This window comes from Drosophila takahashii, chromosome 3L, assembly GCF_030179915.1.
Source record: "Drosophila takahashii strain IR98-3 E-12201 chromosome 3L, DtakHiC1v2, whole genome shotgun sequence".
In the NCBI taxonomy this organism is placed as follows: Eukaryota; Metazoa; Arthropoda; class Insecta; order Diptera; family Drosophilidae; genus Drosophila; species Drosophila takahashii.
The window spans coordinates 23,456,956-23,483,304 of NC_091680.1; the positions used below are offsets into that span (position 1 = coordinate 23,456,956).

The following is a 26,349-nucleotide window of genomic DNA, read 5'->3' on the forward strand; positions in this document are numbered from 1 at the left end:
CGGTTCTCCTGACTCTGCGAATTCAATTGCGCTTTGGTTTCCAATCCCCAATCCTGAAACCCTGACAGCCCCCTCATCTCTCCCGCCTGACAGGAGTGTGTTTTGTTTGAAAAATTTTGAATTTCGCCGCTGACTTGGAATCGCCTGACATTGACGTTTATTAAGCGTTTTTGACACTTTCTGTGCCACCAGAGAGTTATCTCAGAAAAATGAACTTCCACTCAGCCTTCCTCATCCCCATCCCCCGTGGCCCTCGGGCCATCGCTCCGCTCACCACTTAACCACTCAATGTCAGTGGCAGATTGAGGATTGCCAGCGACATTCGGATTATATGCCTCGGAACATTTTCGGCTATTTAATATTTTTGTGCAGAAATTTTATTTTAATGAGCAAACGGTGTCTCGCCTCCCGCATATTTTCCGGCGGCACATGTGTGTTTTTGCACCCTTTGCGGCAGCTGCTCCTTTTTTGGGATTCTTTTTTTGTTGTTTGTGACTTTGTTTGGGAGTTTGATAAGCTGTCAACCCTGAGGGTCGCTTTTCAAAGGCGGAATTGATGAAAACCGACCAGGGATTTTTACTTTAACAAATGCGACGTGGCCGAAAGAGAAGGCTCAAATTCAAAACAACTAAGATCTGAGATACAAACTTCGAGCTCAACTTTTTGCGAGCAATTTAAATGTCTCACGTACTTTATGGCCTACTCTTTTGCTGAGAAAAAAATGCCTCATTTCCCGAAAAATGCGCAGGAAAATCCTAAATCCTTTTCCTAATTACTTGTCCACTTGCGTGCTCCCTTTTCGGTCCAATTTAGCCGGCCCGTCCCTTCCGTTTCGTCTATTATTAAGGCCATAAATCCATGATCGCTTTGATATGAGGCCTCATCTTCTGCGCTTTTATTTCGCTCCTCTCCAAATGCCCCCGAAAACGTGCCGAGATGCCGGGAGTCCTTCGGCCTGTTTCCAATTTCAGAGGGAAATGTGCGAAGTGTGGGGCGCACAACCCCTGGCGAAGATAAAAAATGTAAATATCATTGTTTGCGTCATAGTCCAGGGGAGTTAATGGGTGGTGGGTGCTCGGCAGCGAATGGCGAATGCTGAAAAAAGGTTAACAACGACATTGGCATTGTTTTCACTGCCGGAGAGCGACTCGGAAAACACGTTTTTTGTATCCTCGCCCCGTTTCTCTGATTTTTGACAAGTTTGCAAAAGGTTTTTCCCCTGCGGACCCCGGGGAATGAACACCTTATCACCAACTTATTGCATCCGCCGGCAACAATTTGAGTGTCTCGGCCTTATTTGTGTGCGTGTGTGTGTGTAGCGCGAACTCCACAGTGGAAAGCGCTTTTCCCCTTTCTGGACGCACACACACACACACTTTTAGACGCCGAGAGTTTCCCCATACACTTTGTGTTGTTGGTTCTTGTGCCTGGCGGCGGATACGTAAAACGTTTTAATTACATTTGTATGTTAAAACTTCAATTGACGCAGGCATCGCCTGGCGCCCCAAGCCTACTTCACCCCTCGAAGCCCCGAAAACCCTTGGAACACCCAACCCCAACCCTGCAGGTTTCTGCTCTGCCGCTCAAACATTTCGTTGCCCCAAACGCTTTTGAACTTTAAACAGGGTTCGCAGTGTGTACGAAAGTGTTTATGTGGGAGTGTCTGAGTGGCGATTAGGATATAACTAGATTCCACTTGCAGGCGGGTTTTTTGATGAAGGTAAACGGCAAATGGCAATCTAGGAATATATTACCCCGTAGCATTGAGGCAGCGTATTTGTACTTTTCCCCTAATGTAAACAAACAAAATTACTGTCAAAAGTCAACTTAATTCTTTTGAATCAAATATTTTGCGGAATATTGCATATATCGTTGAATCAAATATTATTTCGCAAAAATCTAAATTCATTTTATTTTTTATTTTAATTAAAGCAATGTCTCTAACGTTTTAAAAATGTATGAAAATTGTTTGTGTATGAATATTTTTGTATAGAATAACAAATTTGTAGCAAACGAAACTAAATTATTCATAAAATAAAAGATAAACGCACTATTGAACAATTACATTTCATTGGCCTGCAAACTGGGGTATCCTTCGCTTCGGTTCCTTGAATAGATTTTCTGTCCGTTATCGTCTTTGTTTTTATTTTGTCTAAACCCCAATTTAATTTAACTAAACTGTCAAATCAAAAGCTCAGGCCTAGCACAAACACCCGCAAAAGGCAACGAGATAGAGAATTAACCAGGCGCTCAAAGTCAGCGGGGCGACCCTAGTCGGGTCCTTGGCCGTAGGATCCGCCTCCGCATTTCCCCGAGGAGGGAAAGCCAAGGAGAACATGAAGCAGCATGTGGAAGCGGAAATGGAAGTAAAGGGAAAGCTGTCAACCTAAGCGGCTAACACTTGTGTGTGTCAATTTTATTTGATGAAAACACAAACGCAAACAGAGGCAGATAGAGCGAGATAGGGGAAGCTGGCTTGTTGCTATTTGTAGAGCGTTCTGATTGCTGTCGCAGGCCAGGCCGTCCAGCTGCCATCCTCGTGGTCCCCTTTTAGTGCCAAGTGTTATCGGTAAACAAATAAAAAAAATACATTCGACTGAATGAAGGAGGCGAAAGGCCTCTCCACAGCCCTCCCTGTGTTTGCTTTAGGGATAATTTTTCAGCCATACACACTCGCATGTGGCAGGACTCTCCACTCACTCCATTGTTCGAGAGCAATTCCCCAATCTTAATTCACTCAAATTCGATTATTGCTCCGTGCACTTTTGGTCTCCGAGGTTAAAATAAACTTTCCAGCCAAGGAGTCATTTATTTCTACGTTTAAATGGCGAGAGCGTGGAAAAGCAACAAAGCAGCAGTAACAATAATGGCAGCAAAGCAGCGGGTGAATAAGGAGCTACGTAGAATGAATTGCTTGGGGAATTGTTGCGAGCTTGAATGCAGGCAGGTCCTAAGAGTGCAGATATAAGATCATTTGATAAACCCATTGAGCAGCTCGAGCTTTGGTCTTAACTTTAAATCGAATAAGGAGAGTGCAAGCTTTATTACCCAAAATATTTGTGGGTTACCTCTCTGAAACTTTTAATCCAATATTAAGAGTGTTTAAGGGTAAGGCTCAGAATAACGACGAGGCAATCTTCCCAGATTAAATGGAATTATCAAGGTCCGAATATAATATCCCAGACAAATCAACTTTTATTTGGCTGACTTCACTCTCGATATCCGGGCATCCAATTACGTTTTTTGTCTTGCCGGCCCATCCCCGGAATTATTGTTATTTATCAGCAATTATTTAGGCACATCTGCTATCTGCAGCAACCACACTCCAGAGACGCCCACGTGCCACCCCACCAGCAACAATTTCACACATCCCCCAATTGCTTTACCTGCCCCACCAGACCAACTCATTGCTAGATTAACTCAATTGCCTCAAACGCGGAAGTGTAGTGTTCAACCCCCCATTTCGAGACTAACCCCAATAGAAGTATAGAAGTGGCCAACCCCCAGGGGCTGGAGTTGAGCTGTATCTGTTTAAATTTTACTTTTGTGCATTTGTGCTTTGTCCCTGAAAGCGTGCTGTAATTTCTGGCTCTGTTCTTTTCCACTGAGTCACCGTCACCGCGTCACTCCCCCGAAAAATGGCAGAGTTCGCTTGGGTTTGGTTTGGGTTCGGTTGGGTGTTTCGATGTTTCGATGTTTCAGTGTTTTGGTGCTCACCTTGCCACAAGGACTCAAATTCACACACACTCCGGGCGAGGCACGCACACACACACTTGCCTGCGGAGAGCAATAAAATAAAAATTGAAAACACAAAGGATTTATAGCTCCAATAGGTTTTCAAGGAGCCTTCAAAAGCTCAGTACAATTGCTATGAGGGCTACAAAACCTACCCAGTCTGCTTGGTTCGTTTGCTCTCGGCTTTCAGACCAACCGTATCGAATTTTTGGATGAAAATTGGTAGTAACCGACCGAAAGACACTCATTGCTCTGTTTAATGAAAAACATTTTCTTTTGAAAGTAGACCGTATCTGCCTGCTTTTAAATTAAGATTTCTTCATTTTTATATAATGAAATATTAATAATAAAATTGAATAGAGATATGTGTAGCCAAAGGACTAAAATCCGCTTTCTCGTTCGCTTGTTAAATTTAAAGTAGGTTTAAGCCTTGAAATTGGATGGGAAATCAGAGTTTAAAGGTTGCTTTAAATAGTTACAATAATAAACTTCGATGATACTTAAAAAAAATTGTATAAATTTAAGTTAAATTTTTTTAGCAATAACATTTTTTTAAAAAACACAATTGCAAAACATTAATATTTTCCATTGTCCATCCTTACTTCTAATTAAAATGCCTCAGCTATCACCCTTTGTTCTTGTACAGGGTAAACATATATATAAAAGGAAGATATATTTAAGCAGCCATTTCATTGTTTATGTGCCTGGGTGTGTCTCTGTCTGACTCCCTCGCCAAAGGTTTGTCTGTCTGTCGGGCGGTCGGTCCTTCGGTCGGCATATGGCGCCCACAGATTTAACTTCTCTGATTATTTTTCCACTTCCTGCTGCTAACCACCCAAAGGCCCCCATCATTCCCACCAACCTTTACCTATGTGTTCAGCCTTTTTCGCCCAATTTTTACATTGATTGAAGTATTTTCCGTTTTGTCGGCTTTCGCACGCCTTGGGCCATGTGGCTTACGGATTTGGATTTGGCTTTGTCTGCCTTTTAGACACATGCAAAACAAACAAGAGCAGGCAGCGGGAAGTGTCGAGGGAGGAACATTTATCCTTCGTTGAAGGTGTAAATAAATATTCTGGGAATTCGGGCGGCTACGAAAGTTTTTGTTTTTCGCAGTGCGACTTTAATGAGACGGAAGCAGCTTTAGATTCTCCGAAAAGGGAAATTTATATAAAGTGAAAAGCTGCTTTGAGGACTTCGCTTTGTCCTTTATTTTGTTGGATTTTTCTTTGGGCTGATTTTTGTATTTTTCCTTCTCTTCCCCCGGCTTTGAGCCTCAAGAACAATATAAAAAGTTGAAGCTGTTGGTGAAATAAAAATGAAATTACTTAAAATTTGTCACAATAAGCTGGTGCCGTCCCCGCTTTTTTTCTAGCCACGATGTTTGCCTTTCTGGCTTTCCCTCGCAATATTATTTTGTATTATTAAAATTGTTTCAAATTGCGAGGGACGAACCTCTAATAGCTCAGCAACAACAACAGCCACAAAGCACTCTAATGGACCATATTGTGCGTTTGGTTTTTCATTTTTATTGCGAATTTAGGCATCATTAGTTACGGTTTTTTAATAAAAGACCAACGGCAGGCCGGCAGGCCACGTTGCGGTCGTCTTCTGACCAAAAAGACTGGGCCAAGTTTGATTTGTGTGCATTTTGACCGCCTAAGTGCGCCTTTGGGTGCCATTGTCTCGCTCGATGTGGTCAAGCTTTGTTTGACTTGAAGCTCGTTTTTGGGGGGCCGCAAAACTTTGACAGAAAAGTTGAAAAATAAAAACTTTTCTTTCGGGGGCATTTGACCGGGGCAAATGGACAAATGTACGAGTATTAGCCAAAGATGTTGGCCCAAACGATTTCAATCGCCTGAATTATCGAAGCACTCTGAGACTTTTTGGCCCCTTCTTCTGTTTTGCTTGGGCTTCTAATTAATTTTCTATACTGAATAACCCGAATGCTTGGGCATATTTCCACCGTCTTAATCGAGTCACTGAAATTCCATTATCAACGTACATCAGAAATACTTATGCAAATAACTCAGAGGCTTTGGCCGCCCGAGAAACGCACCCAGCTCTCCCGGTACCAATCCCAATCCCGGCTTATGGCTCCCTCGGCACTGCACTTGTCTTGGAGGAGTCCGAGACGGAGTCCCCAATCTGTGGCACTTTAACACCTACCTTAGAGGGCAGGGCTTATGGAAAAAACTACCGACGACTGATGACGACTGGCCGGGCAATCATTTTTCATGCTAAGCTCCAACGTCAGCCATTTGGTTTATGGCCTTAATCCTTTTCTACATAAATGAGACCCGTACCCAACCCAGCTCAGCGAATGCCACGCATTTCATCATTAGTCAGCGGACGTTAATGCCCAGTTCCAGTTTCCAGTTCGCAGTACCCACTCCCATTCACCCGATTCACCCTCTGAATCTCTGGCTACCGGGCATGGGAGAGGGATTTATGGGGGAGCGTATATATTGACGCTGCCTACGCATTTACATTCAAGAGTATTTATATATGGAGCGAGTGTGTGTGATAGAGCTCAGTAGTACCAGTACCCCGACCATAATCAAGAGGCCGAAGCGTTGACTAAGTACCCAGGAAGTGCCAAGGTTGTTGCACTCACTCCCCGTCGCCTCTAATCGCCACCCTCACCCTCCCCCGCTGCCTCTCCAACCGCCTGGTCCAGCGTCCAGTGGCTTTTAATTAACACGCAGCCCAGGCAGGGGATCCTCGGCCGCAGCATCCACAATCCGGCAGCCTCATCATCATAATCGTTCTCTCCATCATCATGATGAGCTGCGGCGGTTGCTTCTATTTCGAAATCAATTCCATGCAGTTTTTAATATGTGCACTGAGAAAAAGTGTGACCAAAATGTTGCATGGTGATCAGAGATCATATAGATATTATGGGATTATTATATAAACTTTTTTTTTTGACAAAATGCAGGAGATTTAAACTAAAAATAAGTTATTTTTAATTTTAAATAATAAAATACGAGTAATGGTAAAACTGGAAATGAAATTAAATATCGATCTTTAAATTGGTAAATAAAAAAATGAAATCGCGAAATCAAAAATAATATTAATAAAATATCTGAAGGTATTTTTTTAAGTTCCTACATTAACTGATTTTGTAACGAGTTTTTTCGCAGTTTACTGGCACACACATTGGGCCCCTTACTACGCTGCATGCATCATGCCTATATGACGACTTCCCTTACCAATTTCTTGAATATGATGTCATGCTGTGCACTCTCCACAGCAACCGCTCCTCCCCCGATGAAAATCCCCCAGATACTCCTCACAGCGGGCGTCTGTTTAGCGCTTAATTAATGATGAATATAAAAATTGCCGCCGCAAAGAGGATAGAGAGCGAACTAGCCTGTGGATGGAGTTTTGTTTAATTTCTTCTTATTTTTGCGTTCCGCTTGCCATTCGCCGATTTCGATGTCATTTAACTAGCAGCTTAGAGGCCTTTCGAAAGGAAAGACACACAGTTTTACATAAATATGCTTTCACGCAACTGCTTTTGGCGGTGTGGCATCTGCAGTTCCGTTAGCATCTTATAAAAGGTGTGCAGATATCAGATGCAGAAAACATAGGAAAAAGCAAATCAAATAGCTACGTCGAAAAAGGTTAGCTGCGGTTCGAGATAGTCTTTTTCGAGGTATAGAAGCGGCTGTTAATTCTCAAGCCAGACGCAATTCTTCCCCGGCATTCAGAGCATCTCTATCTACATCTTTTGGGTCGGGTGTGATTTCTGGTACCTCTGACAATCAAAAAGTGATTAGCAAGACACTCGACAACATCGGCGACAACGGCAAAAACAATTGGGAATGTCATGCAGCAAGGCCTGGGAAGCGATAAGTAAACAAGAAAAACAAAAAACAGGCGAAATGCTTAACATACAAACACACTTAACGTGTAAACATGGCTAAAAGAGCGTTGACCATATTGGGCTGCAGCCGGGCGTTTTACGCACAACGGCAACACACGAACAACAGGTACAAACAACGACAACGGCAACGGGACAGGCTAATATGACTGGCGAAGAAGATGCTGCCTGGGAACCGGTTGGAACTGGTTTGGTTTCAGTGTTGGCCCCTCTTAACCCCTTTCTTCTGCTGACATTATCAACATAATCAAGAGGCCACTCCCCCTCGGCCTTCTCATCCCGATTTCTAAGCCTTTTCAACGCTCATAAATTGCGCGGCCAAGACACTAGCAAATATTTTGCAAACGCAACGAAAATTGCGGCCCGGGGATGGTGGATGGTGGATTGGGGCCAGGGACAGGCAAACAGGCAAACTGGGGGAAAAAAGAATCTTTTTCGCATATGGGCAACGGTACTTTCTGCAATTATCCGTTGTCTTGGCCAAGAAGAGGCCGTTGTCGAAGATGCGGCCGCTAAAGCTAAAGCAAATATGCGCACTTGGCATTGTCCCGCCGAAGACAACGACGCACTAATAGCCCCGAAGAGAGGGGGCCTTGAGCACATGGAGGCCTCGAGTACCCAGTACCCAGTCAAGTGGAGTGTCCCGGGGTCTGGGGCGAATGTCTTGCGGTTTTTGAGGTTTGCGTTATGTGCAATAGATTATCAAAATGCTTAGAGGAGCCCGGGAAGACGACAGCACGACCAGGGGCTTTTTGGCCAGACTATAAGGCCAGCATCCGACAACGGTTTATGTCACATGAAAGTAATGAAATTAAATTTCTCCCTGCATCACACACACAAGCTCTCTTTTGCAGTTTTGATATGTGCGATAATTTTAAAAGTCAACCAAGTTGGCCAGGACAAGTCTTAGCTCAGGCCGGAGACTTAACCAAAGACAGAGACGAAGCCAAAGCCAAAGCCAGAACCAAAAGCCCGGCCATCTACGCAACATTCTGCAATCAAGTGTGCATATTTACTTCCTGTAATTGAGCATTTATGGCTTTTATGGCCTAACGGATTTGCCCGTCCTCGGTCTGGGCCCCTCCTCCTCCTCCATAATTGCTACGGCTTTGGCTTTAAAACTGACAGGCTGGCAAAGAGGGGCTCGGGATCGGGATCGGAATCGAGGCGGATTCGTATGTCGTTGCTCGTGCGCTTAAGTCTATTGATTATAAAGTTTATGCATAAATTGTAAATTGATTTGGCAGTTAATTGATTTGCCAGTGTCTGTGCTTTTAGTGTGTGTGTGTGTGTGTTTAAGCCCGAAACTGATGAGTAATGACTTTGATATTGGCCAAAAGTTAACATAAATCGATGCATTTTGAACGCTTCAGCTGGGCTCGACTCGGCTCGATTCGATTCGCTTCGATTGGGTAAGTACTTTTGCGGAACATCCCGAGAAAGTTTCCCATGCATAGTTTATGGCCTTTTGAAATGTGTTGGGTCCATTGGGACAGGAATGCGAATGCGGCAGTTGGGGATAAACATTAATAAGTTATGGAATTTCATTAGATGATGAGTTGGTGATTTGAGTTATGTTAATGGCCATAATCTCAGCAATTTCGGTTTGCAATGCTGACGAGGTTATTATCCAGGCACTTTGTTATAAAATAAGTAACAGGGAGAATATTTTATATATAGTGTATCTTCTTGTTAAGTTTATACCTTTGTATTAAAAAGAAAGATACTCTTAGTTAGTTAGCGGTTTATTACTGGCTGCAATCAAGAAGTAATTTGCAATTTTAATATGACCCAATAAAATAATAACCTCTCTTAGATGGCTTACCATCATTACACATAACCCTCAATTCTTATCTCATTCATAGCTTTTATACATATCACTTCTTCAACAAAACCACTCAACTCCCCCTAACAATTGAAGCAATTTGGCTGGTCCCAGCTCCCACACCCACACTCAATAAAAGAGCCTAAGGCGAAATGTCGAGGGTAAATATCACAAAATTGAATAACAAAATATTTATGCGTCTGGAAAGAAATAATAGAAAAAATTTAACTATTATTTATTTGGTTTGCTGCTCTCAATGCGCGAGCAGAGAAATTGCTAGAGGAGAACCAGAGGGGGTTTCTCATCCATATAATTTGCCAGCATGTATTTATGATTTATGAAGTGAGTGTGTGTATATGCGTAGGCGTACACCCCTACCAGCAGAACAGCTTGGTTGTGTGCGTGTCTTTAACTACAAATAGTGCTTTAAGGAACAATAGAGAGTGAGATCCAGAATGGCCATTGAGCTCAGCACGCGAATCGCTTCAGTTATAGATACCGAGCTCACACTCCCGCCGAACACGCACCCAACTATACGACTATTCCAATTCTTTAACTGAAGAGGAGAGGAACAAATTGGATAATGTCTATAAAAACTAATTGAATTCTAAGCGCTGAGCACGCCACTGAGCCACAGCTGTGAGAAAGTAATGAAAGCACCAGCGCACCAATCAAATAAATACAAAAAGCGAGTAACGAAAACTGAAAAAGAATCCGAGAAGAATCCGAGAACTCCGAGGTCTGAAGTGATGACATGCAAGCTGCTGGATAGATGGATAGATGTATCTACGATGGCGAGTGTGTGTGGGCAGCAGATAGAATTTGTGGTAGGGTTAGGCCAGGGGAAAAACAATTTCACACACAAATTGTACAAAGAGAAAAATTACTCAAAACACTCTAAGATGTTCGCATGTCATGGCACCAAAAAAAGAAACAACTAAAAAAAAAACGCAGAACAAAAAGCTCATTACTCATATGCCAATCAAAAGGGAGGGCGGCCGGGGCAACCGGACCCCAAACAAGCCGCAGATCTTCCGATGCTCGAACTGGACTGAACTGCCATAATTAATCATCCGCCGATAATTAACAGCGCAGTGCGTCCAAATAGAACACAGCGCTAATGCTATTGCTAATGCTAATGCTAATGACCAAATGTATCTGCCAGATACACTTCAATCCCGGGAAAAAGTGCGCACGCATGTGGGGTTCAAAAGGTTGCCAAAACTGTTGTTTCATTTCGAGCAACTTTAATGAGTTTGTAATGAAGCCAAGGCGAAGCGGTGCCTTATTTTTGTGCAGCGTAACCACTTGAAAATGAGTCAAATAGATGGACACCGGGATACAGATACATGGGGATGCCCCCTCCCCGCCGCCGCCGCTGTCAATTCCATAAGCAACCTTCGGTTTGAGTGATGTACTACGATGGCCACAAAACATCGACATCCCATCGCATCGCCATCGATGGTCATTAGCAAAAGATGACGACGACGACGACTGTGAGATGTTGATGTTGATGGCGCTCCGTTGATGTTGCGCACTCGTAATTCTTCTATAATGGATCTGTTATCTCTGCGCTTAATGGGTTGCCTCTCTGGCCGCTGGGGTGCGGTGGCCGTAAGCCCCGAATGACTGACAGACTTGAGGCATGCTTAAAACTTGAAATTAAATAATTAGTCGCTGGCTAAGTTCGCCGTATTCCCTACTTTTTTCGTTTTTTTTTTGTCTTGTTGCGCTGCGTATTTAGATGGGTAGATGGGGCCAGGGTAATGACCTTTTAAGTACTTTTAAGATACTAATCGCTTCTTGGTTTTTGTTGGCTGCTCTAAACAGCTAATGGCTTGTTGTGGCTTGTTTGTTGTAGTTCACCAGTCCGCCAGCGAGTGCAACAAAGTCGCCAGCCACTTCGGATGGCACTAATTAACGTCAGAAGAAGAAGCTTTTGGCTTTGGGGCCTTTCGCTCTCTCGGTATTTCGGCCTTGGCGGCGATGAAACCATTTTCACAAAACTTTTCTCAGATGCGTATTAATTAAAATTTTGATAAGACGCCCGCTCCTCGGGGCGCGTGTAATAAAAGTTGAAAATAAATTACACGAAATTAGTATTTCTCTTTAGGTGTGGCATCATCATCATCATCTTCATCGTCGCTTTTTCGGCGGCAGCGGCCGCGGCAAAGGGCTTATCGCAAAAGTATCTACAAAATAATGGGCGACTAATAGGCCGGGACCCCGTCCCCAGATCCACTTCTTGGCTTGTTGATTATGTCAGCTTTTAAAGCGGATTCGCCGAGGCCATTTAGTGCCTATCTCCGTCTTGAGTTGACTCGACTTGACTTGGCTTGGCTTGGCCCGACTTCTATGTCTTCTGCGGGTGAAAGTGAGCAAAGTTTCTGCTCGCAGGGGAGCTCCCAGAACGGACTTATAGAGTTACACTTGTTGTCGTCGGCGGCGCTGTGGGAATGTCAACTTCAGATGCTGGTCAACTGGCCAATAAATGATGATAGTTCTGGGTGAAATCCGAGCCGTGGCTTCTGGGAAATCCAGGCCAGACAGAGACAGAGACAGAGCAAGAGAGAACTCGAGGAAACTTATCAAATATTTGTCCCACTTGAGTGATATCCCAATAAAGCTGCGTGTGGGCGGTTGGTAAGACTTTGGAATGTTTAAAATGTCGGATAGATGCGTGTTTATCTGCGAGATACATTTCGAATTTCCTCAAAGCCGTTTGTTTACGTTCAGAAAGTGATGAGATTGATTTCTTACTGCGTTTGCTGCATTCCGCATTTGTTTACTTATTTCAGCAATGCGTTTACCAGTGTTAAATTAATTAGTATTTAAAAATCAAGAATATTTATTTTTAAAAGCATTCACTTATTGTTTCCCTACTCCTCGAATTTATTTAACTGAATTTAAGTTCACCCTAAATTATTAGCTTAAGAACAGACGCTTCATCTTTAAGTTTTTCTCACAAGCCTTTCACAAACTTGAGATCTGGCTTTAGAAATAATCATAATAATGGCAGAATTTATAAACCATGCCAGCCAAAAAGCATTCCAAGTATGCCAAGGCACATGGCACTTGCCCAAAAAACCGAGCTAAAGGAAACCCAAATTGAATGCGAAAATTCCCACACATTGTTCAATCTAATGAGAACTATGTCAATGCCTGCTGCTCCATCGTTTATCCCCCTTCTGCGACCCCCCTCCCCACAAACAATACTTAAGCTTATGCTTATATATTTGCCCTTGGGCTGACACTTAAGATAAAAACTCTTGACAGAGAGAGAGACTCTCGAAGTTGGCTCGCCCGTGGGCTTTAGGCTCTGGATTCTGAACCCCCCGCCCTGCCTAAGCTTAAAGTCAATTGAACAAATTCTGCTAGCAAATATTTTATGGTCAATGTTCTTCTCTCACTCTCTCGATGTGTGTTGAATTTTAAATGAAAATTCCATAAATGCCAGCCACATAAAAATGTACTAGGCCATCCATATTTCATGCCTCCCCTGCCCACAGAAAGCTATCTGTTCGGTGCAAAAGTCGGTTTGACAATTTAATAGTATTCCAAAAATTAGCCAATTAGTGGGCGACGGAGCTGCTTTGCTTTCCATAAATATTTTCATATCGGAAATATGCATAATTGCATAATTTGTTTCAATTAGCAGGCCGACCACTAGACACTTGTAATTAAGAACTTATGGGCGATAAGCTTTCCTGAGCTGGAGTGAAGGAGGAGATGGAAAGATGGAGAGCTGAGGAACAGGACCCAAAAAGTGAGAGCCCGAGGCAAGTGTAAACAAGTCGAGGTCCTTTGACATTGCTTTGACGTTGTGTCCTGTCCTCCCGCCTGCACCTGTGGCACTTAATTAATATATTAAATCGGCATATCTGTTTCAGCTCTAATTAACCTTTGAACCTCTCCACAAATCAGCGCCCATACAAAAAGTCAAAGCAAAGCTCAACCTCCCTCCTCGACCAAAGACCCACAGGGGCTGTTTTGGTGGCGAGGTGACAGTCACGAGTCCCATTATACGATATTGTATGTACAATTTAAAGCAACTCGCAATTACCAACGACACGTCAAGATGTGAAATTAACACCGTCACACAAGCAGACAGGCAGAGGGGCAAGTGGGGCTAGGGGGGCGGGGCAGGTCGGGGGCGGTAGACAGACATATTAATGTATCTGGCTGGTATTTAACATTCAACAACAATAACAATCACTATGTGTGTGGGTGACATTTTCGTTGGCTGCCTCGAAAATCATTAAATCACACAGCAACAACGAGGAAGGAAAAAAAGCTTTCTCTGTTTGTGTCAGCCGTACAATTGGCCACCCATCCCATCGTAACACCCACCACCCACTTCTGCCCCACGCATATCCTGTCAGGCGAGGAGTGAAAACAAAAAGAAAACGGAAAAGCCAAGAGCTACGCAACCACAGCACGCAATACTCGCATTTCATTAGACACTTTGCAGTGACGACTCCTATTACTCTTCCTGAAGAGTCACCATCGCAAGGAGGAGGTGCTAGGACCCAGGACCTTGGCCCAATGACGTCGTCTCCAGCGACTTTTCCTTTTCCAAATAAAAACGAATAACGAAAAATTAGCGTTTTATTGGCTGGCAGGGTCAAACGCTGGCAGTTGGTGGTCCGATGATGGCTGTCACACGAATTGAAACGGAATGGTTGATCGGTCCCACTAATTTTCACAATCTGATGACCGAAATAGAGTTTATAAGGTGACCTTTTGCCACCGACCAACATGAAATGTGAGCTGGAAGAGCTAGCAATAGCAATGGCCAAATGCCATAATTTTGTAATCATTTTTTGGTTATTTCCTAATTGAAAAGGACAAATCGGTTGGCGACCTCGTCCCAAAGAAGTGACATAATTCGGCAATAAATATATGGCTATAACTTCCAAGCGGCCAGATTAAGTGATATAATCAAGTAACAACGACGGAGGCAACTATTCCATTAGCTAACCGGGACAAATAAAAACTTTTCTGTCCAACGCCGCAAATGAGTTTGTCATTATTCAAGTGCCCGGCAAAACTGTCTGCATGTATACACAGTACATATACCTATTTCGCGCACCTTTTTTGTGTGACTTTGTTTTTGCCACAAATTAATTACAATCCAAGTTGAGTGGCAAAATGTTTTTCTTGTGTATTTGTCATACAACATATTTATCAACGCAGAGGCAGCGCAAAATGTTTGCCCTGGGAGCGAGACTTTGCGAGAATAAATTGGATGATATTAGGGCGACAACTTTTCATTTAGTTGGCCTGGCCAGGGCTGCCCTTAATTTCCGGCCACACGCATTGGAAAAATGAAAACGTTGGGCGGGAATGAAAAATCGTTAGGCGTGCAGAGATCCCTTCCTCAGACCAGACCCCCCAACTCCCAACACCACTTTCTTTGTGCTGGGTTTTTATTTTGACTTTTATTTTGCGCTTCACTTACCTGAAAATAGGTTTGACCCTTGTCCACCCAACCGATGGCCATATCGGCACCAGCCAGATTGCCATCGGGCGAGAATCCGAAGCCGACGTAGCCCAGGGTACGTGCCTGTATTTCAAATGTTATATCCTGATTAATGATTTGCCATAGTATGCGAAAATCCTCATTCAAATCGATGGCATGATCCCAAATGGGTGTTCCTGTCGCTGCCGCCGCCGCTGCCGAAGTTGCTGTTGCCGAAGCTCCCGAAGTGGCCGTGTTGCCCGATGTTTTGTTGCTGCGAGTGGACAGCTTGCCGGCAGCCCGGACTCCGCTGGCCAGGAGGAGGAGCAGCAGGAACAAGCTGAACGTGTGGCAGGATATAAAACATGTGATTAACGATGACCGCCTTGAACTTGAATGCGTTGCCGCTGCCGAGGGTCGTCTGCTGGGCATCATGGGCAGCAATGTTGCTGTTGCTGCCGTGCTCTGTGTTGCTGCTGGTGTGGCAGTAGCAGCAAGTGTTGCTGCCGCTGTCGTAACTGCTTTCCTTGGGTGAGCCATTTTGTGCGATTTGCCCGGCTTGCTGGGTGCTTGGGTTTAGCAAATAGTTGTGATTACTTTTCTTGTTGCCACGCTGACATTTATTGCGAGCAAAATCACTGGACGATGGCTCGTAATTACGCAACTGTCTCGGAAATTGTGATCTGCTCTGTGAGCTCTGCTTTCTTTGGTGTTATCACAGTTACGATTATTTACTTAAGCAATTTTACTTTCGCTGCTGCTTCCTGTTTCCTACTGCTCATTAGTTTCGCTTGTCACACGAACAAAGCCGCAGATGAACAAAGCTGGAACTTCAGCCTGATCGGGCGGATGCAACCTGAAAGTTGGTAGGAAAAGGAAAAAATGTTATATAATTGCTATAATTTGTTGTCGGCTATAATAGTGGAAAGAACTCGATTCCTGCCCTCGGTCTTCTTTCGTGCTGCAATGTTTAAACGCATATAATTACATAAATTATGAACCGGTATCTATGAGATACACATCCCCAGCTACTCGGCTACTCAGCCGCTCAGCCACACAGACATCCATCCATCTATCCACACATCACAACAAAGTTGACGGTTAATTTTTGTTGCCGTTGTTGTTGTCGAGAGTTCGTCAACATTTTCCTTGAAGCGTTAATTAGCCTGGTCACGCAGTTTTCACAGCAATGTACGTCGGAAGACGAAATTGCTTGGAGTACTTGAGTGAGCAGGAAAATTAAATTCGGTGGGGAAAAGGGAAGAACAGTGACAGGAAGATGGCAAATATCTTCCGAAACGAAGCTTACACTCATTAAAATAGTACACAGTGGAAATTCAAGGATAAAAGCTTCTGCAGAAATCTGTTTTCACTTCTGCCAAAATATTTCCCATGTCTTCACCCAACCGTGCCAAGTGAGCCAGACGACCCCGCCCCGACTTTCTGCATTTGAATGACTAATTCCGGCTTTCCCCCGCTCAGATATCAAGGGTCTTCAGTCTTGCACGCAATTAGTGCGTTGTGGCTCGGTCAAAGCAAATCGAAGATAATTACAGCTTGTCATAATTTTAATGAAGAAGGTCGCCCAGAACTGAACCCGAGTCAACCGCTGTCCGTTAGTCCGTTTTGTCCGTTTGTCCGTTAGTGAGGAAGCCAAGTGGGGGCGAGGCCAGACCAGCAGGCCGAACCATGGGATTTATTGTATTAAATCGTCGCGGCTTAGCCAGACGAACCGCAAGCGCATTGACGACGTCTTGTCCGTCCTTATCCCTCAAGTTGTCCGCCGACATCGCCTCCATTGCCTCCATTCCTCCGTTGCCATCGCAGCTGTCTGCGCATATTTGGTGTGCGGTTACATTTGATTACATGCCAAAAGTGTTCGCCCAGCCGCCCCTTCTCAGCCAGCACTCCGCATACAAATCTTTAATTTGACGTCGGCGTTTTGGGTAAATGTCAAATGGTTGGTAATTTGTTATAAATAGCCAACTTCCGCTGGCCCGACACAACTCATAGATACCTCCTCCGGATGACTCGGTGTGAGTGAGTATTGCGTGGATACTAGAATGTATTTGCGCTAATTCCAAGTGCTCGGTCGCGTGTTCAAAGTTGACAAAGGTCAACAAACGCCAGGCAAACAGAGAAAATTGAAAAGCCCAAAACGGAAAATGAATTAAAGGGAGGGCGAGTATTCTATGTTGCCAAAGTCCAATAATGGAATGCTCTACTGTGCTCGGATAGTGTATATAATAGAGTCCCCAAAATGTATCAGAGGGTACGATATCTTGATATCCCCTCGAGAAAATTGAATATCTTAGCTTGATGTGCTCTTCGCCATAACAATCTCTTCCTAATGTTGACCAATAAAAGTAATTTTAGGAAGTTCCTGCCATTGGACAAATGTATCTCGGCGATACTACCGCAATATTATAGCAGATTTCTATGGCATATTTATAGGTGACTTTTATGTTCTGCTTCCTTCCCAACGACAAAGTTATTGTGCCCGCCGCCCTCCAACCCTCCGCTGCTGTTATCAAAAATGTATCCGAAAGATACACAACAATAAGCTTGATGGGGCAATGTAGCTCCTCTTGCTCCATGTTCTCGATGGCGCTGAGTGACGGCCGGCAACGTTAAATGACGTTGATTATAATTATGCGGACTTGTACTTTGTACTACTCAGGGCTACAGGGTTCCCCTGTTTTTGCTTTGGGTCTTGCTCTTGCTGTTTGTTATTATTATTGCTGTCGTCATCATCATCATCATCATCATCATCGTCGTCATCGTCATCAGGCAGAGCCTTCGGTCTGCAGACTTCGACTGTCGTTGATGGGGCGGTCAGATGAATGATGTCTCTTAAATACAGACCGAGCCCAGGCGAGGCCAATCGTCCTCATCATCATGATTGTTGCTCTTGCCGTCGCTGCTGCTGCCGTAAAATTCAAGCCAATTTAGCCTGGAGGGAGGCAGGTCCGGCAGGTTCCTCCTTTCTGCCAGGCTGCACAGCATGTTGCCCAAGACGAGGAGCAAGACGAGGACCAAGACGACATTCATAAGTACAAGTGCTCCTCGACCAAAGTCGAGCTGACAGCGATGGCAGCGTGAGTTTGGCGGCAGGAATGCGTGTTTCTTGGCCAGCTTCTTGGCCGCGTATCGATCATTTCGGCCTGGCTAAAAGACCATCTCCAGAGGACATTCATAAGCACAAGTGCTTCGCCAGCTTCGGCCGCTCGCTCGCTCGTATAATATTATTACTTGGCGAATTAACTACGCCAAAAGCAAAACAAACACAAACTCGAAGATTGCTCTGGCAACTGGTTCTAAAAGGCACGAAATGGCTTCCGTAGACACATTAGTCGCTTTTACACAAAAACCCAGACAAAACGGACAGAGCCGGGTTGCTGATGGGTGAGCAAAAAAAAGATGCAACTGAATGAGGCATATAAAGGCCTTCCCAAGCGCCGCCGCGGCAGAAAAAAAATAAGAGCCAACAGAAGCGGAAAGAAAGAAGAAAGAAAGAAAGAAAAGAGGGGCGAAAGAAAAGCAAGAAAAAATGAATACAAGTCAAAGACTTTGTCCAATGGTTTTCATCATTGCACGATTTGTAGATGAAGCGGGTAGTTCCACAAGAGGAGGCTGTGGCCCCAGATCTGGTCTGTGGCTGCTTCTGTTCGCCGGCAGACGGACAACGACATTGATGAGGATGTTTTGCCAGTGCCACAGTGGGGCAAGCCCACGCGGAAGAGGTCTCAAGGGGTCCCAAGGTGGCGTGACCCCAAGCCGCCATCTAATGTGAACCATTCCAAATTCTGAACTCAAACTTATTCCATTCTCGAGCTGTGAAAATCAGTCAACTACACAGAAAAAAAGTCGATATTAAATAGGGTCAATTCTACCTTTTATCTAATCAATAGAAAGCCGTTATGATTAATGTCAAATTTATGATTCAAACATATCAACTTGATATTTTATCATATCAGTTATTTTATAAAAATACTATTTAGTATTTTCTGAACAAATAATATAAGTTAAGATAAAAATAATCTTAATTCATATCAAACTGATCTTTTGTTAATTTCTTTTTGTGTAGAGCTCTTAAATAAAACTAGTACAAGTTCACCTAAACGAACAGCTTGCCTTTAATTTATCCTATCCATATCATTTATCCCACAAGATACTAGTAATTACCCCAGAGTGAGCTTAAACCCAGGCAATATGTTGTCTAAAGTTCACAGCATATACCATTTCAACATCAGACTTAAAGGTAAGTGAGCCAATCCATTGAGCTCTGCTGTCGATGCTTACAAGAAAATAAATGATTCTGTCGGGCGTCACTGGGAAATTCGATGCCAAACAAATTGTTTTCCTGCTGCCGTCATTCTGTGGTATTCCTTTCCCTTAATTGATTCCATTCTAATTACAATATTTAGCCAACTCATTGGCCCAATCACAGGGCATTCCATCCCCCTCTCTATCCACTTCGCACATCATTAATAACGATGGGTTCTGATTTGTGCGAAACGCTTGTTCCTTTCACCTTCCACATCGAATGCTTTCACATTTTAATATCTCTCACCAAGTGTGGTAACCCCGAGTAATTAGTGATTTTTGGCGCATTTCAATACTTTCTAATCGCAACCCAGTGTGCCGTTTGTGGCAATTTCTTTTGCTTAGCAGCGAGGGGCAGGTGAAAGGGGCAGGCTTCCCGTGTATGTTTTCATTTAGCAGATACAAGCGGCAAGTACACGGCTTGCTACCGGGGCCCCCGTCATCGTCGAAGATGCTCCATCATGTGGCAGCAACAACTTCTCGTGGTTGTTGTCGATTCGAGAGTTCTGCGGTTGCCGCAGCTTGATTATAAATGTACGAGGCAACTTGTATGACATGTAAGTTGTTGTACTTGCAGCCGAGCATCTGGGCATCCGAGTATCTGAGTATCTGTGTGTGCGAACGTGTATCTGGAGGAGCTTGCATTGCATGTGTGGTTGTCACTGCACCTGTCATCCTGGCAGCCTTGCAGCCTGCCAGCGAAAATTGCCAGTGCAGCCAGTGCGGTGGGGAAAAAATTATTATTTATCATCGGCGGGCCAAGGTTTCCGAGAGTCAAACTGGGAATTATACGGGTATGCACGTTTATACCGATGCGCTGGGACTCCACTAATTACTGCACATCATTTGCTTACTCGAGTGCCTCTTCTGCCGCCGTTTCCAGGCCCTCAGCCCAATGGCCCAACTTCCTCCGCTCGCCTGGCCGCCTTGCAGATTTAATTGAGTAAAAAAATTGACTAATTAGAGTGAGTCCAAAGCACTTGGCCCCGGGCAACAGAAGCAGCGGAAAAAAACAAGTCTGGGCCGGGCTGGGGTTGAGTTTTTGGGTAGGATGGTGTAGGCTACCGGGGGGAGGGACTACCTGTTCTCATTTATTAAGGCCTGGTCAAGAGCGGTTTGAATCAAAACTGCGCTTCCAACCCGAGGCTCCTGTGTCGTCGTCGTCGTCGTCGACGTCCATCGTGTGTCGTCTTCGTATTTAATGATCATTAAACAAGCTGGCAGCCAATTGCACTAAAAGCTGCAGGCTTCTTCTGCCTCGCTGCCAGTGGTGGTACAGTGGGCCGTTTAGGCAAAGTCCCACCCAAATTCCGGGCTATTCGCAGACCGAAAGGCTAAGGCGAGACTTAGCCCACTGTGATGAAAACTATTAGTGAAGGCAGCGGCAGCTATGGAGCTGCAAAGTGGCTGCCTTTTGTAAATTGAACCGACATTCCAGCAGTTCCTCCTCCTCCGTCCTCCTGCACCTTCGCGTAATTTAAATAATCATAAAAAATAATAATTCGTTCTATTGGATGCCTGGCCATGTTCAGCGGCCAGTGCTGCTGCCTGTTGATTATTATGGCCCTGGTAATATCTTTTGCTCGTTAGCAATTTTCGTTTCGAATAAATAGTAATTAGTGTGCCGAAAAGAGTTGAGCCCCCTTCACTATCCCCGCCCCCCTGGGCTTTTTATTGGCATTCTCCACCTCGTTTCACCTGCAAACTATTGCACAAAGCTTTCTGCACTTTGCTGATGTTCTCTGTTTTGGGCACTTTTATTTGACATTTTTCATTAAACACGAAATGAAAAAAGGTTTTCTTGCCGTCAAGAGAGGAGGGAAAGGGGTTCGGGGGCCTGTCGGCCTCAGAGCTGCGTTGACATAACATTTTTGTATAGTTCCTCCCGTCCTCGTTCTTCTCACCACTTTGGCATGGAAGTTTGAAGGCATCTGGGGAAATATGTCAGCGTTGTTTAAGTTTTTAACATTTTCAACTGGCTGCTGGGTTCTGGGTGCTGGGTGGAGATTGCTATTTACTCTGGCATAATTGGCTTGTCGGCATAGTTATAAAAAGTTCTACTCGGGTGCAATTGGATTAAATGCACGGATATATAAACACACACTGAGGCACTGAGAGATATAAAAGTTGGCAAAGCTTTGGTTATCTTTGGAGTTAGCTCGGCTCTAACGAAAGGCAAACAAAGGCCCGCTAAAAATTCCGACTTTAATGCCGAGTATCTGAATCAGAAAGTATTTGAGCAGGAGGATATCAATCTTATCTGGGGGCAAATGTTAATATATCATGAGAGGGGTTCGGTTCTATCTGCATATTTTACTCTTTCTGTGGATGATTGATTACATTGGCTGGTGGGGATGGACAACTCCCCTGGATAACCTTTGACGTCGCCATTGAATATGCAGGAGAATCATCTTTGAGCAGGTTGCAACTTAAATCTCGCAGTCCGACTGTCTCGAAAAATTTAAACTTTTCTTAGTCTGCAATGGATACACAAATAGTTGGAGAAAGCTGCCTGCTTTTCAGGTCTTTCTGCTGGTTGTGTGTCATCTTTTTGGCTTATCAGCTGCGCATCATAAAATTTGCCCCTTCTTCACCGCTCTCACTCACTCATTCTGCAATTGCCAACTCCGTTCACTTTTCTCCAGCACTCCGAGCGCTCCTTTTCTATTCCCAGTCGGGGGGAACTTTCTTTTGTTTCTGTCTATTGCTAAAAGTCGGGACCCCGTTACTACTTCTCCCCTGGAATCCCCTTCACTATTCGTAGTTGTGTGTTTTTGAGCCAGGCAAGTGAATTTTCTCATTTTGCACTTGATATTGTTGCCGTTTTTGCTGCCTCCTGCCTGGGAAATTCTTCTGCTTTTTCTGCTTGTTTTTTATTTTGGCAGAGTGAAACTTTTCAACGCTCTCCCTTTTGCCCCCTCACCCCCTTTGTCTGGTGCTGCCTTTTGCATTTTCGGTAGGTATGAAGGTAGGAAATTTAATCTCAAAGTCGTCATCGTCAACGCCGTCGTACTCCCCGTACTCCCGGTACTTGCCGCTTTCTTGTTGTTGTTGTTTTCGACGACGTCACAGAAAATATTTAATTAATTTTTCGAATTTTAATTAAAAAGTTTCCGTTACGTTACGTCATCAGCACAGCAGATCCAGATTCCGGAATCTGGAGCCCGGAATCCGCAGTCCGCAATCCTGAATTCGCATCTTGTAGGCCTTTTACTTCTATGTAGTTTGGGCCCTTTTATTGCATTAAGTAGCAAATGTTTGATGGCCGGTAACCCAAGACAACTCTTCCAGCCAGCGCCATCAATCAATTTGCTAAGGAGTCGTCCCCATCCCCAGTCTCCACCAAAGTCCATTCCAATAAACATAAAGCAAACACTTAATTGTCTGTCAGCGTTAACAAACCGACAACACAAATATCATATGACCAGCGGGGCCCAAAGAGCGAGTATTGGGAGGTATTGGCCGCTTGTTCTTTCCATAAGCAGACACACACATATATCACCTGCTGCGCACAGAAATGTTTTTTCCACAAAACTTGTAAGAGATGCCAACTGGCTGATAGGAGCGACCATATAGACCGTATAGAGAGGGCGAACTCCCAGGGCAGACCGAACCGTACAGAATCCGACTGAATCCAAACTAAACTCTCTTGCATGCATTTTGTTATCTGTGACAAAGATCTCCTGGCCATTAAATTAACACTTAATGACTGGTGTGTGCGTGTGTGTGTAGGTGCAGACGACAATGATGACTAAAGGAAAAGCAGCAAAAAGAAGAAAAGACTCTCTGCAGCAGTCACACATCATTAAGAGACAGCGGGGAGGCGTTGCCAGGGCTTTCGTTACCTCGGATATTCTGCCACATCTCTTTGATACCCTACAAAAGGGCCGAGTCGGGCTGGGATAGTCTGATGACTTTGTTAGCCGGGCTGAAAGGGAAAAGACCTGCCCGGGAAGAACGGAAAGAATGGTCCGACTGGCATAAAGGACTGCCTACCGACAAAAGATGCCTGGGAACACACCTTGCCCGGGCGCAGAAGAGCCCTTTGTTTGGTCCGGGTTATCATCGTGAAAAATGGAATTATGGCACAAGGAAATGGATTAAGAAAATGAAACATTATGTCCAAGATCTGATTGCTCTTTTAGAGTTCGGAATGAAAAGGAATACAAGTGAAATATAGACTCTGAAATTTAATTTCGTAGGTAGTTTTGACGGGATTATAAAGTGGAATGAAGGTGAATTTTTGTATCTCCACAAAGGTATTCAAATTCGAAAATTCTTTCAGTAATTGAAAAAATATTTCCAAGATATTTTCCAGAAAAACTATTGAAATAAAACACTCATGTGATTATTCCTGATTTTTTAGGACAACAAACATTTACCTAGGGACCATAAATTGAAATTCTAGAGCCAAGTTCTTGGGGTTTCTCAGGTTTTCCCCCAACCTAAAGAGCATCGGATGTTCGAGGCTTTTGGGACCGAGTATCTCTCTGATTCCATCTCATTTGTATCTACATCTCGGGCGGAGTATCTTGTTTGCAGCCATAAGTTTTCAAATTGTTTTTAGACTGACAAAATAAATGATGACAGGCGGCACGGCGGCTTTATCGCCGCTCTTCTTCTCCCCGGGTCTCCCCATGCCGCTAAGTTGTTCTAATTTTTTGTTCCCCACGAGATCTCTAATGGGCGGCAGGCAGGCGGGCGAGGTACGTTACATGCCTCTATGTTAGATGAATAGATAAATCTGTTTGGGACATACTTGGAAACTGCGTTTCAGAGAAGAATCCACGGGGAGGAGTGTGTGACGACGTGTGGGCCGAAGTGGAACACAATTTGATGTTTCTCACTTAATTTGTTATGGCGAGCGCTAACAAATTTCCTGCCATTACAAATGTTTTTTGGCCAGCGAACAGAGAAATATTTTTATGATTATTTAAATGTGTGTCTCGGGTATTAATTAATCGAACGCAATCATCGGAGGAATGCGACAAGTGGCATAAATATTTCATTTGTGGCCCAGCCAAATCAGTTGAGACTAACCACAGGCGGAGGGGCAGAAGAAGTCTGTATCGGTGATAAATTTATTGCATAATTGAACAGGACGAAATTCTCTTGAAGGCTTTAAAATGCATTTGTTGTTCTTGGTTTTCGCTTCACCTTGCCTGCGGATCCTTCACGCAGGACACTTTCCCGGCTGCTCTGGCTTCCTCCTGCTGTTATTTATGAGCTTGCGGTAAACCAACAAATGGATGGGGGTTCTGGGGGATTCTGGGGGCCCTGGGAGCTTGGGGGATTGTGTGTGGTGCGTGCTCTCATTTTGTTTAATTAAGTAGCATAACTGTAAACAAATTAATTTCAATATTAACAAAGAAGATTATTGAAAATCTCTCGCATTATTTACAATGTTGAATGACAAAACAAATAAATTATTAATTTTCCAAGAGCTCCGCCACTCAAGTGGATGACAATGCATGATATTTCCCTTTGAAACGGAGGGAGGTTCCCGGGGTGGTTGAGGAGAATGTGCACAAAGCAGCCATTTGAGTGTAAACATTCTGTACGATTACAGCTTCGGTTACCGTTTTAATTGTCCCTGCCACAAGCTGAGACGCAGCCGCCCAGGCAGTCCACCCAGCCACCCACTCATCCATCCATCCATCCCCGAGGCCCCTCGGCATTTTCTTCAATGTCATGCTCAGCAGGAGAGGAGGTTTCTGAATGGGGCAAATGTAGCTTGAAAACTGTGGCTTTTGTCGGAGCACAGCTCAGTTGGCTTAGCCAATATGACAACATCTGGGAGATGGGAGCTGGGCGCTGGGAAGTTGGTCCCCTGGGTAAGTTTAGCTTGATGATGGAAAAGCAAGTCACTTGTTGAAAGGGTTGGCAAATAATAAAAACAATTGCGGCCACGGATTAAATTAGGGAGGTGCCCGAACGCCGCTGGAAAATATAATTGGAGGGGATGTAAACTCAAATCCCGTTGCTCGTTGGAAGCTTAGAACAGTTTTGGCCCTACTTATTCGCAATAAAAATTAACGTTCACTTGAAGCCCAGCTAAAACTGCAGATTGTATTAATTTAAGCACCATATATCTTTACTAACGGCTCCTTAATCCCCCTGAGGCAAAGGGGTTTCGTATTGCATTTCCCCCACTTGTTATAACTTGTCTGATCTCTTGTCATCATATGCGTTTAACCTCCCATGGCAGCCTCGACATTTGCAAAACTTGGCAGGACTTTTCATCCTCGCCGCCCCCCGACTTCCCTGACTTGACCTTGTCCCCTTATATAACCTTGTGGGTCATTCCAGCTCCCTCGACTGCTGTTGACATGGAACCATTTTCCAGGGCAAACATGGGGGTAGAGGGTGGGGGGAAAAGTGCTGGGCAAACAATTAATAAAGCTCAATGTCGGCTAAGTCTGTGTAATAAACCAAAACCCTAAGCTAGACAATTAAAGCACAAAGCCCTTGGATCGCTTTCGAATGCCATCCGATGGGGGCTGTCAAAGCCAGTGACAAGATATTGAATATCTCCGGTTCATGCCGACAGGAAGACGGAGAGAGGCCACATAAATATAGTCCGATATGGAGGAAATCTTTTGCTCATTTAAAAAATTAACTTCGAGTACCTTGCCAGCGGCAAAAAAGAGTCCCGGGGATGGGGACACAAAGCGATTTATTGGCTACGCAAGATAAATGGCAAAATGTTTACAGTTTCCCAGGGCCCCGCCGCTCTCTCACATTGAAAACGAAATGTAAGCATTTTCCGCAAAGGTTTTTTGTTGTTGGCTGTCGAAAAACTTTCGGCAGGTTTTCGCTTCTTTTACTCTCTTTTTTTCCCCCATCTGCTGTTTTTAGTTGTTGCTGCCTTTGCTACACATGCGATAAAAATTGCTCAAATAAACTGGGTAAAGAGACTGTGGGAAGGGGAAAGGGGGGAAGGACTCGAACTGAGCGACAGGAGGCGGCGACTGCAGCAAAAACATCATTAGCATTACCAAATAAATCACATCCGTTTTTCAGACACAGTCCGAGTCCGGAATGTAAGTGAGGGACAGGGGGCGGCACTTCAGCCGAAAAATAAAATGATAACAACAGGGACAGCTGTATATA

At 44.2% G+C, this 26,349-nt stretch overlaps 1 protein-coding gene across 1 annotated transcript in view; it reads right to left on the reverse strand.

The window, feature by feature from the left end:
- The window catches only part of olf413 (DBH like monooxygenase olf413), a 109,411-nt gene that overhangs the window by 44,648 nt on the left and 38,414 nt on the right, over positions 1-26,349 (reverse strand). Inside the window, exon 2 of the mRNA XM_017148753.3 lies at positions 14,911-15,766. Coding sequence (XP_017004242.1) covers positions 14,911-15,450 — 540 coding nt within the window. The 5' untranslated portion in view covers positions 15,451-15,766. The remainder of the gene's footprint in view (positions 1-14,910; positions 15,767-26,349) is intronic.